Here is a 13694-nt window from a genome sequence, read left to right as displayed (position 1 = left end):
GATAGATAGATAGATAGATAGATAGATAGATAGATAGATAGATAGATAGATAGATAGATAGATAGATAGATAGATAGATAGATATAATCTTTTATGCTGTATTTTATTATTATTATTATTATTCTGGTGTATATGGAAGAAGAAACATCCTGACACTAACACTTGTATATGTTTAAATGTTTGATATTTACCAACAGTAGTTGCCAGCTATATACTGGTAGTATTATTGCTGTTGTAATGTATAAATAATAATGTGATGCCTTATGTAATAAACCTGACATACAATAAAGTCTGTGTACATGTAAACAAAAAAGCCTCTCCTGTGACATTATCCTGCCACGGCGTGTTCAAACCACCATTTAAAACTATTTTTATTGTTCTAAAATATTTAATATACAAAAAAAAAACAAGCCAAAGTTCAAATTCATCAGAAACTATTTAATTTGTTTTCCATAACAGCCAGCATGCAACATATTTCGGCACGCCCACTCGCGGCTGCTGCAAGTTTAATTCTTGTATGGCCGCTTGTTTTGTCTCACTACAGCAGTGGAGTAGGCGGTGCCTGTCGTTTGGAGCCAAATGACACGCTGCCGCCCAACGGAACCATCCTTTTAGTTAAATCTAACGCAACTCTTGCACGCGCATTTACGCTGACTGCTGAGACCAAATCCCCGCTCGCGCACGAAATCCATTTACGCTCCAGTAGTAGAGAGGGCCCAGTTGCTGCGCCCCGTCAGTCACACAGTCCGCACGATTAAAGCCTCAGACGGCCGTTAAAGAGCAGCTGAAAGCGGCGGCGGGGCCTAGTGACACTCCCTGACAGTCTCGGAGCGGTTTGGAGAGGAAGAATGGCGGATACGAGCAGCACTGCGGCGGTCGCGGCCGAAGCCTCCGACAGCGCTGCTGTCGCTGCTGCTGCGCCTGTTGCGCCCGATGCACCGCCCGTAGCTCCGGTGCCCAGGACTCCAGCCGAGTCCGTGAAAGGACAGATTTTTGACGTGGGCCCCCGCTATACGAACCTGTCGTACATCGGGGAGGGTGCTTACGGAATGGTGTGGTGAGTAGTAGCGCTTGTCATCTCTTGTCGGGCTACCGTATCGCGAAGCGAACGCGCTAGCTAACATAATGTGTTTATTAGCAAACACTGTGAGCCAGCTCGCTTTAGCGGCTGTATTCTACAAGCGGGGTCGAGTTAATGTGTGTTCAGTCACGATGATTGGCACTTAAGACACTGTTGAACCTCTTGAGCAGCCTAGCTTTACGGTGACTCGGGTTAGCCGAACAGCCACAGGCGTGGCTATGAGCTTTACAGGAAACAAGATTTGGGGAGTGTTTGCGCAGGACGTAGTTTGCTACTGCAATCAGATCTTCTTCTGCAGGCGGCGTTTGACCGCAGAGGAAAGTTGGTTATCGCTGTAGCCACGTCCGGAACCAGCCTCAAAATCGCTCCGATCTCTGTTTTAATTCTGACAGAGCTGCTGCGGAGGATGCGAGTGACATTTGTGAGCCTTGCCGAGGCCTCTCCCTCGTGTTATCGACGTATGAGAGCTGCACCTTTTCGTGTGGACGTGTCCAACCATGTTAGATGCGTTTGATTATCAGTGTCATGTCGCTGCGTTCACAGCTCGGCCTCATGAACAATCAGATGGCACAGCAGCGAGATGGATGTTGGGCCCACACATCCCACCTCAGCAGGGCGCACACACCGTGCGGCTCTCTGCCAGCTCTGATAGCAAAGTGCTATATTGTTTGTGCCATCGTGGTCACGTGACTTTGCTGCTGCTGCTTTCCCTGTTTGTAAACATTGACAGCAATAACTGTTTGGCACACTGACAGCGATCCAAGTGGTCTTGGAGTGTCTGTTAAGCATGCGAAAGCTCCAAAACTTACATACATCCTCGCAATATTTCAGTGTGTTGTGCAACCCAAGAATGATCTTTCACTTAGTGTTCCTGATAAAGATGAATGTCTTTTTTTTTTAATGCAAAACTCACCACAAGAAAGAAACCATCCTCACCTTTTTCCAGCCCTGCCTGCTCCTCATGCATCCTACATCTCCATCGTGCTGACACTGCGCCCACACTCCGGCCTACAGCTACAGTGCTTCTCAACATATTACAGCCAAAAAAAAAAAAGCCCCATTGCTTGTTGTTAGTAGTGACAGTTTGAAGCACCCTTATGGAGCTCAGTGTCAGCCCAGTTTGTAATACCGTATCTATGCAGTGTGTAATCTGACCCCTGTCCTGTGCCTCTTCCCAGCTCTGCTCTGGACAACTTGACAAACCAGCGCGTAGCCATCAAGAAAATCAGCCCATTCGAGCACCAGACGTACTGCCAGCGCACGCTGAGGGAAATCAAGATCCTGCTGCGTTTCCACCATGAGAACATCATCGGCATCAACGACATCATCAGGGCACAGCAGCTCGACAACATGAGGGATGTGTATCCTGCTTTTTCCATACGTGTTAATTTATGGTTAAAAAAAAATCAAGCAGGCAGTCACACTGAGATTGAGATGTTACTAAAGGAGAGACAAGAACATGGTTACATTAAAACTGTCTCAAGAATCCATAAACTCTAAACAGAGTTTAATACCTGAAGCAAGTTCTGCGAGGTTGTTGTTGTTTCAGGGAATATGTGAGATCAAATTTTTACTGTGAAGGGAGTGAGCCATCTTTAAGATGCCGAGAACAATGACTAATATGAAATTTGCGAGTTTATTATGCAAACGCGCTGTAGCACACTATTCTTTACTGGATTTAACCAATGAATAAGTCATGCAGCATCATGATGGTACAGATGCTGAAGTCAACTGCAGGTTTGTGTGTTTAAAAAGACAAAGTAGGGCTGTTTGATTACAGATGTTTTTGGGGGGTGGGGCTCAAGTACAGGTTTAGCCCTCACCTGTAACATTTGTGACTCTCGCAGAACTTCAACCACCTCTGGTTTTTCTCTCTAAGCTTGTGGCTCGGATGAGTCAGCTGTGACTGCACAGTTATTAAAATTGTGTGGCTTGTGGTGAATTTAGACCAGACGAGCAAACACAAATTATTAATCCAGCTTTTACTTGCTCTGTGTGTGCATAGAGTTAAAGTCAGTAGGATGGGTTAAGAAAGGAAACCTGGAAACATTAATGCTGTGGCTGGTAGAGATCAATCAAATCTATAATATCAGATTTGCTTCACAGAGCGAAACAATTTTCATCAAATGGCCTCGAGAGTCAGTCATTTGACCACTTTACTCAAACGGCTTGAGCTGCTGAATCATTGCTAAGATCTCTGTTATTCAGCCACATTGGGCAGTAGTGAGCATCCTCGGAACTCAGCACTGACTGAGAACAGTTGCATTGTCTTCTGAAAAACGGAAAGGAAATGCATGAGTCGCATTTTTTGTGTATCCTGTTGTTTTATCTGCTTGGTTTGCTTTACTTAGTCACGTAGTGTTTATATGAACTCGTGAAAACTTGACTGAGTTTGCTAAGGATAATCAAATCTGTCCGCTGATGGCATCATCATTTAGTTACTACTTTCTGTGTGTAGCTCAGCTGGTTAGTGCACCGTGCACTGTGGGCCTCTTAACCCTTTAACAAGTGTCATTCAGCCTAAGTGGACTTATTTTGGACTCAGGAACCATTTAAATGTTCTCTAAAATGGTTGTGTAGTCACAGTAATATTAAGCACTTGTCATAAAAATCTAGTTTGAACTATTTTTCTGTCTGTGTTCAGATAGCAAATGGTTTGTGTCACAATGATGCAGCGAATATTGCTGTAAAACTCGTCTTCTTTTCTTTCCAAAACAATTTTTGTCTTTATCACAAACTGTAACAGTTGTGATCATTTAGGAGCGTTTTTTAAATCAACCAGGACTGTGCGCACATCTACCTGTCAGACTTTCCTCTATAAACCTACTGTTAATACTTGCAATACTTGCTGATCTGGATCTAGAACAGTTGAATGATTGAAATATGTATTTATGCAGTGCTGCAAAAGGATACAGAAGTATAATGGATATTCTAAATTTGGTAAAGCCACCTGTAGGCTCTTTTGGGCTATGTACACTCCTGCTAGAGTCTGTAGTCATTTAGGTTTTCTGTTGTTTGATTTGCACAGCAAAATGACTCCTGACCTGAAAGGTTTACGAAAAAGGCTTCAGCCGATTTTCACTGGATTTGAACCATATTTAGCTGCAGAAAGCATCCACGAAGTGTTCCTATCCTCCAGCATCAGTAGATACTAGCTGTTGTTGTCCTCCTTGACCCGTGCATCCTTCTAGCTACATTGTGCAGACCCTGATGGAGACCGACCTGTACAAGCTACTGAAGAGCCAAAGGCTAAGCAACGACCACGTCTGCTACTTCCTCTACCAGATCCTGCGAGGCCTCAAGTACATTCACTCCGCCAACGTGCTGCACCGGGATCTCAAGCCCTCCAACCTGCTCATCAACACCACCTGCGACCTCAAGGTTAGCTCACATGTGCATGCCGCAATCACCATTTAAAACGAAAACATTTTTTTTTTTTTTCTTGGTGTGGGATAGTGGATTTTACATACTTGATACAGTATATGAAGGCTCTGAGTGTAAATCTGGTCACTTGACATTTATGTGCTGCAAAGTCAGTGTTATGTGGCATTTAGGCCATTTATTTCCATGTAATTAAACATAAAAGTAGCATTGTGGGCAACAGCGGTTACATCAGCCAGCTCTCAAGAAGATTAAAAAAAACTTCGAAGGAATGTTTGAAGGCTCTGCCAGGAAAACCAGGTTGCTACTGTTTTAATGATACAGTCTTTGGGCCTTGTAATGTATGCTGTATTTAGAGCTTAATTGACGGCTGTGTTGCTTCCCAGCTGCAGTGTGGTTTTGGTCCATCCTGGCCACGGCTTCGGACCACATCCGGGTGTTTTATTTTGAAAACTGACCAGATGCCCAAGGCCATTCTTCTCTCTTACTTTCCTTCCTGCTCAATCGGCTCTGTGCGGTGTGATGCGGCGCTTGTCAGAAATAGACCGGGCACATATTTTTAGCTAAGCAGAGAACATCTACCTGGGAGCTTCTGAAACGCACCGCAGCACATCTGATGAGAATGACAAGTGTTCACCTCAGCTGGCTTCAGTCAAATTTTGCACTTTCAATGAATTTTCGTATGAAATGACTAGGCTCTCTAGCTCATGCTTCTTATTTTATGGCAGAAAACGATCCTAAAAACGCCTCTCGTGGTGTCTAAAGTAAGTAAGGATGCAACCACACAGTGCAAACAGTGTTTCTGCGAGTGTATTGGGAATTACAGATAAATGATAGGAATATCTTATCTTTTAAGGAATCATAAAGATTTTGTAAGAAAGTGCATAAAAAGTGATGAAAAATAATTTTTAAAAAAAAACAGTAAAACTTGAATACAAGGCAAACAAAGTCTCATCTCCAATCTTTTTTTTGTTGTTGTTGTTATTTTGAGCCATTTGTTTCAATGTTGCACAGCCTTAGAGTAGTCCAGGTGAACTATGAACCTTCAGCCATCAATCCCTGGATTAGTTGGATCATGTGGGAGGAGTAAGGAACAAAGGCAGCTCGTGTTGCTGTGGTTTTCTGAAGCCTTCCCTTCCAGAGGAATAAATGCATCTAAATGAATGTTCCTGCAGCTATATACTGGATCTGTTTCCCAACAATGTTACTTACTGTACGTTTCCATATAACAAGACCAAAATCATTTAAAATAACTGTTGCATGCATATTAAACAGAGAAGAAAACTACATCTAAATCTAAAATAACTTTCTGAACATGCTTCACTACTTTCAGACACTCTGGAGTTTTGTTCTCGGCCAGCTGGCAGACTGCTGTTTTTGACCTCTGACCCTCTGTGTTGTTGTCAGATCTGTGACTTTGGCCTGGCGCGGATAGCCGACCCAGAGCACGACCACACTGGTTTTTTGACTGAGTATGTGGCTACTCGTTGGTACAGGGCTCCAGAAATCATGCTCAACTCCAAGGTAAGACTGTGGGTAACTGATGAGGGTTTTTTTTTTCTTTTTCTTTTTAATTTATTTAGTTCTCAATAAATAAAAGATAAAAATCACAGTTTGGCTAAGTGCGTGTGTTTGTGTCTCAGGGCTACTCAAAGTCCATTGACATCTGGTCGGTGGGCTGCATCCTGGCTGAGATGTTGTCCAACAAACCCATCTTCCCTGGGAAACACTACTTGGACCAACTCAACCACATACTGGGTGAGACATACTTCTCTCTTATTTCCACATTAGAGATCAGTGATGTTAATGAGCAGCCGTCTTGAGTCTCCTTGTGTTTTTTACAGGCATTCTTGGCTCTCCATCTCAAGAAGATCTGAACTGCATCATTAACTTGAAGGCGAGGAACTACTTGCAGTCCCTGCCTGAAAAACCCAAGATCCCGTGGGAAAAGCTGTTCTACAAGGCAGACCCTAAAGGTGCTGTGGCATGGTTTATTTGCAGTCCTGAATACTAGCAAGGAGTAGACATTTATATACTTCAGCATTGCTAAAGATGCAGTGTTTCACTGACTTTATCAAGACGTTACCCAACAGAAATGTACAAGAAAGCGTACTTTCTTTATGACACTAAGTCATGCTCGATTAGGCCCATGTGAGAATATAACTGGTAATTTCCCCATGATTTCACAGCTGCTGAGTTTTCTTCTCTGGATATAGTTTTGATTATCAAATGAGATAAGGATCCCCACAGTTTTTACTGATCTAGAAAAAAGCTTGAACTAGTAATCAGTTGTTTTTTATGCCGCCTCAGGCAGCTTCCTCACCTAACTGTGTTTTCATTAGTGCGAGTGCATCTAGGGGAGACTATTTCCTGAGCCCTGTACTTCAAATCAAGTTCAGCATAGCTAGGTTGTTTTTCTATTATCTGATTAACTTATGTCTGCTACTAAGTCGATGCCTAATTTATGATCTTGCGCAAACTATTTTGTTTGCGTATGGATTTCGAGAGAGGGGGGGGTTTGCACCCACCATAAATGTGCTCCAACATCCCAGCTGCACGTAGCTGGTCGGGGAAGACCTATGTGTTAGTCGAATGCTGATTGTTTGACAAGAGGGTTGTCGAGGCATGGGACAAGCGTAGAGAAATCATCAAAAATCATAAAATGCAGCATGGAAAGCACTGTGCAGTGGAAACATTTCATTGTTTGTAACACTGTTTCACTTCAGTTTTTTGTGGGTTAGAACTTCTCTCTTCCCCTTGGCTGGCTGTTGTACCAGCAGCACCAGTAAGAATAACCCTCAGGCCTGTTCTACCACATATTTTGTATGCTGCCTCCACTGACAGCAGATGTTCTCTACAGGTAGATGGGCAGCCCACGCACTACCAGCGAACTGCCAACTTTCTGCCGCCACTGAACTAAAATTTCAGTTTCAACCAACATGTGTATCCAAGTTAACCCCAGAGTTTTCCATGCACCTTCAGATGAAGAGGGTGGTGCTGAATTTTTACAAACCGAGATAAAACTGTTCCATAGGAAAAGAGGTTGAAGACACGACAAATAAATTAATGTTTAAAATAAGGTTTTGTTTGTTATTATCGTTTCAGCTGCACATTCTGTCACGTTTAAGTGTCCGAAAACAAGGCAGACTCCAACGCGATTGATGTGGTTTATTTGCAGTCTTGGCGTATACAAATACAAACAGGTGTTCTGTTTTAGGATCCTATATTAATGCTCATAAAACACTAAAATAGTTAATTGTTTGCAGCCAGTCAGGAGAAAGTTGCCTCTAAGGTACACACTTTATTAGGGCACAGGGGTGTGACCTCACTTCAACAGATGTCTATGTAAATGAGATCAGCTGTAAATCAGGATTGCTGTGAGCAACAGAGATTTCCTGTTAGCGACCAATTAGCAAACAGCAGCATCAGGAAATGATTCACATGATAAAAACCTGCACCAACGCCTTTAAATAAGCTGTGATATATTGGATAGAGAAATTGCCATATTATTATAATGCATTTGTCTCAACTAATATTTAAAAAATGGCTCATTTTGTGTGTTCTGAGTGAGTGGCAGGATTTAAGAAACTGTAGGAAACTGAAACGCATCAAACTTCTGGAAATGTTTCACGTGATGTTTGCTCGGGTCATCAGTTATCGGGTGAAAATTAAAGAAAAGCTGTAGGTTATATTTTTGCATAACCTGGCGAGTGAACTAACTAAGCTCCTTGTGACTTTAATGCAGCTCTCGATCTGCTGGGCCGCATGTTGACCTTTAACCCCATCAAGCGCATCACCGTCGAGGAGGCCCTGGCTCACCCTTACCTGGAGCAGTACTACGATCCTTCAGATGAGGTAACATACAATCTTTGTTATGTGCAAAATGCACAAAGTGTTAAATTTGTGTGGTAATGAGTTTTACACAACATACAAGCTACATAAGGAAGCTGGGTTTAGCCATTTTTCTACCGTAAGCTAAGATTTGATTTGATTTGCAGCTATGTTGGACTGTGCTGTGAAGCCTCTTAGCAGTGTTTGGTTTAAGTATTAAGTTTCCTCTCAGGTTGTGTAACTATAAGAGATTCAGTGCAGTAAACACATGTTCATTGTACTGTAGACTTTATTTTACCTGTGAGATTACTGCTGCTTTGTGTAAGTGTAATAATCGTGGTTATGGTGTGTGGTGTCGCAACAGTGTGAAACTCATGCAAGCCACCACCACACTGCGCTTCTCACTTTGCAAATGCAGAGCAGCGTTTTCACGAAATGACTCGTAACATTCTGCTGCTGTCTGTGCGTGCGTGTGTGTGAAACGTGCAGCCTGTCGCAGAGGAGCCCTTCACTTTCACCATGGAACTGGACGACCTTCCCAAAGAGAGGCTGAAGGAGCTGATCTTTGAGGAAACGGCCCGTTTCCAGGACAACTACCAGCCGCCGGTTCGCTCTTGAGACACAGGTACACAAAAAAGGCTGCTTTCTTTGCACCCAAACTCAAAGCAGCAACACAAGGTTAAAAACATAAAGTATATTATGGAAGAAGACACACACTTTTCCCCACATTAGCTAGATTTAGTACTTTTTCATAACACCTCTACATTAAGTTCTTTTGGAAATCTTTCTTCCTCACCTCATTGGACTACACAGCTACAGCTTGAGCTAGTCTTTCTAGTTTGAAGTCTTTTCTGCATTATTTGAGGCTAAAATCAGTGGGGGTTTTGGTATTGCTTGAGCTAATCTCGCACCATCTTAGTGATGATTACAAACATGCCTTGCATTGAGAAATCCTTTCAGATCAGGCTGAGATAAGCCAAAGAAAATCAGGAAAGTGAGATTTTTCAGATCTAGTCAACAAGCTGTAAGAGCTCTGGATAGATTTAGTTGTGGTGTGCATCCACTAGATGTCAGTGGAGCCAAGTGCTGCTCATGCAGACACTTAGACAAGTCACAGCCTGGAGTGCAAACTTGTTACAGATCTAAAAAACTACAGTAAACGTACAGAGAAACAATCTGGAAGCAGTTTGCTTCCAGATTGGGGGATTTTGGTATACATTGACAGGACCTCACAAAGTAGTTGCTGATTTGTCGGCTGCCCTTACCTGCTGTCATGTGATTTGATGGGTAGATATTTGTGTTAATAAGCAGATGTACCTAACAACAAAGTGGCCGGTGAGTGCAAGTGTCCACTGAAAAACGTCTTTCCTTGACCATTTTATTCTACATATTAGGTCACATTTGGTTTCAGCTGCACTACATCCTGCATGCAATCGGTGGTCAAATGTTACTTGGCAGGATTCTAATAATAGGATTAAATGATGTCATTATTAAAGTCTTCTGTTTCTTTTTCTTTTTTTCCTTTAGTCCTGAGGAGTGACAAAGAAGCGCAGAGGCTCGGAACAACTTGCTAAAAATAAAAGAAAAACGCATCATCAAGAAACCAACAAAAAGATAAAACCAAGAAATACAAGCATTAAATTGCTAATCTTTCCATTTCTACTGCAAAGAGAGAGCTAAGTTTAAATTTGATTTCTGTGCTTGGGTGGGATGGTAGGGTCTGTCGTACTGTTTTAGTTCTTTTTTTTCTTTCTTTCTCCATTTTTATGCCTCATCTACAGCAACACGCTGTCCCTTTCCACTCCTCATCAAACCTTTTCTTTCATGTCGCTAACCTGTCTGAGCTTCTCCTGTTTCTCCTCTTTGTGTAGCCTCCTCTCATGTATACACACGTACTACTGTATTAACCAACACCATAACTTTCTTGTCATGATCCATGTAAATTACGACCTTGTAAAACTGAGGGCTAAAAGAACGGGGTATGTTAAATCGGGTGTGTATGTACATACAAAAAAACCTTGTTTTTTCTTTTCTTTTTTAATTGTGCTTGTTGCAGTTTTTGTTTGTATAACATTGTTTAAGGGTTGTGTTTTTGTTTTGTTTTTTCTGAGCACTTGATTTTGAAACAAACCGATGTTTTTACTGGCATGTTGGCAGGATTTCATTTGTTATCGGTCTTTTTCTTATAAAAGTGTATGATGTTCATATGAATGCATGCATTCCTGAAAACTTACCAAAGTGGCCGAGGCATGCAAGGGACTTGGCTGGCGAGCAACATGGGAATAATAAAAGAGCAGGCAGACTTTTCCCTCCTTCTTATATGTGGACAGTCGGTTGTATCCAGGAGGCCGTGCATGACTTGGGCTAAAAGCATAAAAATAGTTTCTCTTAGTATGTGTTTGTGGAGTCATAGCGTTCATACTAACGCCCATGGTGCTTTGTGCTGGGTCAAAAACGCCCAAATTATCGCCACTCTAGGAGAACTGCACGTAAACCATCAGCCTAACTGAGTTGAAACGTTTTGTTTTATTAAATGTAAAACGGTGGGGTCGCTGAACCCGCTCTCAGTCTTATTTTCTGTAACCATTTTGGTGAACACGCATCCTAGAAAATGGGGTCTAGTTTTGTTTGACCCGGGGTGCCTGTCATTGAGGCCTAACTGAGAGCGAAGACTCAAATCTAGCCACCCGTTAATACAGAGTGGGATCTCCTCACCTTAAGCCACCGGGGAGACGAGAGCAAGCTCATTAAAATTCTTACTAGGAAACTAGTAAAACCTGCTTTTGGTTAATGTGAGAGCTGATTGCACGTGGCAATGACTACCTGTTTTTGGGTTTCTGTTTTTTACGACTCCTGTTGAAACCAATTGTCGGCTCAGCGCACAGCCAAGCACCCATCATCGCTCTATGGTTGTGCTGTATATATTATATTTCCAGTTACTCCTTACTGGGTTGTTTTTTGTGTGTTTTTTTTTTTTTTTTTTTGGGGGGGGGGGGCTGTGTGTAATTTTCCCAGCTTCCTTTTCTGGTTTCTCCAGAGTGTTTTCCCTTAGCTGTGTCCTTGCATCTGTTTGGTGTCTGCTCCCTCCTGTCTTTGCTCTGGATGTGACTGTATTAACCGTTGTTTTGTAGATCACATACCTGAGAACAGTATAGGATGTCCCTCCCCCTCCAGAAACAGACCAACCCATGCACTGGGTCATCCCTCTCATGCAGAGCAGTGATGCTAACAGATGCACCTGCACTTCGTGTTTTGTCCAGGTTTTTTTTTTTTTTTTTGTTTTTTTTTTTTGCAGCAAACATCAGATTTGTGTCGCTCTCTGAAGCCATAGCCAGCACTCTGGGATCAGTGTGAGGCTTTTTGGTGCATGTGGTAATGCTCATTCTGGTTGTTCAGCCACCCGACTCACCGTGCTTTTCTCAAAGGGCTGCCTTCCACTCCTTGCTTCCTTTTTTTTTTTTTTTTTTTTTTTTAATTTGTTTTTGTTTGGGGTTTTTTTGTAAATGTACCCGCCTCTTTTCTGCTTACCCACAGCTGAATTGGTGAACACTGCGCGCCACCGCTGGCGCTTTCTGCCTCCCTTCTCTGGTAGCCATGTGTCCGTCTCACCCACATCATGGACGAGGGAGAAACTCGCTCCAATCACGCGACTCAATCAGCACGTCTGCACTTTGTCTCTCCAGCCTTGCCCCCGTTTTGTTTTCCCTTCCCCGCCCTGTCTAGCATCCTGCTTGTTGAGCTTTAAGTTTAAAGTGTTGCGTGTTTTCAGACTCATGGATGGTCTGCGGTGATTCGTCTATGTACAAGTGTTTGTGTATCTGCTCATCAGTAACGTAAAGCCAAGACTCCTCTCATCATGTGCGTGTGTGAGAGATGGAACTTGTTTCTTTGCCGCCCGGGCCGTCTCCCTGCAGTTACCTGTAGTTTCAGATCTTTGAGATGACTGTCATGCAGATGTTTTGTTTCATATGTACATTTGGGCTGCCCCTCTTATTTTATTTTGGTTTTTGTTGTTGTTGCTTTGTTTTTCTTTTTTTTGTGGTTCAGCCATCAAATCAAACATCTCACTGGTTAATCATGAGAACAACCCAAGATGTCCATGTTTTGCTATCCTCCTGACATACACAGACACTCCCCCTCACTCTCTGTCTTAGGGGGTGTATCTGTGTGTTTATGTAAAGTTGCACTTAAACACACCATCTACATTCACACAAGTTTAAAGGCCCATCTGTCACAGGGCCTGTTTCCAGATATTGATTTTAAATGGGTCGTCTTATTATTGCTATTGTTGTTATATTGGTGAGATATTGTTTGGGGTAGTTTTTTTGTTTTTGTTCTTTTTAACATAAAAGGGAGTTATAGTTGGGGGGGTGTTGTGTTGTTTTTTTGTTTTGTTTTTTGGGAGGGTTTTTTTTCTTTTTTTTTTTCTTTTTTTTTGTTTGTTTTTTTGTTTTTTAATTAGTATGTTTTTAATTTGTATTTTTCTTATTTCTTTTATGGGCGTGATTATTATTGACAGTGTTTTCAGTCAGGAAACTTGGTTTGTTTTGTTTTTTTTTGTTGTTTTTTTCCCTTACAAGATCTTATAAGGAATTATTTTAAAAGAACATATAAGTAGACTGTCAACGAGATATGAGTTATTGAGGGTTATAGTCTGTATATTCTATGGGTATTATGAATTAAACGATTAACAAAAACACGTTATATACATACAATTGAATAAAATTTCCTGATACTGTTGAAATTGTGATGTGGTCTCGTTTTCTCTTGTTTTTTATTAGCTAATAAAAACAGCAAAAGATACTTTATATTCAAAGGTCAATATTATTTAGTTTTATAGGTTTAATATTGAAATTCATCGCCAATATTGTAACCTTTGAGGAAGCACTTGACAACAGTGCAAGGCAAGAAGAGATGTCGAACTACAGGGTGGGGGAATGGTTACCAATATCCAGTAATGGTTTATAAATAGTGGTCCGTGTGTGTGTGTGTAATGTGAATATTATGGGTTCTAGCACAGAACCTTGTGGAACTCCATAATCAAGACTTTTTCTTGTGCCATTTCTTGTGGATTTTTATGTGATGAATCCAATTACACTGCTAATCAGAGTATAGCATCATGTCAGTAGAACCTGTGGGAGATTGATCTGGACATTTAAGTAGCAGAGGGGGGTTGTTAATTGGTTTTGGCTGCTTTGGTGTTAATGAAATTATCAGCAGGTGCAGCAGAGGGGCAACAATGAGACACCCTCTTAAATAGGCACTGTTTTACAGGTAGAGGCCACTGACATTTTTCCCCTCATCTGTTCTGCTTGTTGTTGTTTTTCACTAGTTTTGTTTTTTCATTTGACTTGGGTCACTACAGGTAGCATGAGGCGATACCTGGACCCTAACATGGCAT

At 41.9% G+C, this 13694-nt stretch overlaps 1 protein-coding gene across 2 annotated transcripts in view; it reads left to right on the top strand.

The window, feature by feature from the left end:
• The window catches only part of mapk3 (mitogen-activated protein kinase 3), a 14021-nt gene extending 984 nt beyond the window's left edge, over positions 1–13037 (top strand). Inside the window, exons 1-9 of one of the 2 annotated variants that reach the window (XM_005940806.3) lie at positions 652–1057; positions 2260–2442; positions 4273–4462; positions 5870–5986; positions 6106–6220; positions 6307–6438; positions 8208–8317; positions 8783–8918; positions 9821–13037. In XM_005940806.3, coding sequence (XP_005940868.1) covers positions 849–1057; positions 2260–2442; positions 4273–4462; positions 5870–5986; positions 6106–6220; positions 6307–6438; positions 8208–8317; positions 8783–8911 — 1185 coding nt within the window. In that variant the 5' untranslated portion in view covers positions 652–848 and the 3' untranslated portion in view covers positions 8912–8918; positions 9821–13037. Of the gene's footprint in view, positions 1–651; positions 1058–2259; positions 2443–4272; positions 4463–5869; positions 5987–6105; positions 6221–6306; positions 6439–8207; positions 8318–8782; positions 8919–9820 lie in introns of those variants that run through there. The other variant, XM_005940808.3, reaches the window with a different exon arrangement.
• The last annotated feature ends 657 nt before the right edge of the window (positions 13038–13694 follow it).

Source organism: Haplochromis burtoni, unplaced genomic scaffold (genome assembly GCF_018398535.1).
Source record: "Haplochromis burtoni strain Fernald_Lab_line unplaced genomic scaffold, NCSU_Asbu1 Contig_294, whole genome shotgun sequence".
Classification (NCBI taxonomy): Eukaryota; Metazoa; Chordata; class Actinopteri; order Cichliformes; family Cichlidae; genus Haplochromis; species Haplochromis burtoni.
This window is presented reverse-complemented; position numbering and strand designations above follow the sequence as displayed.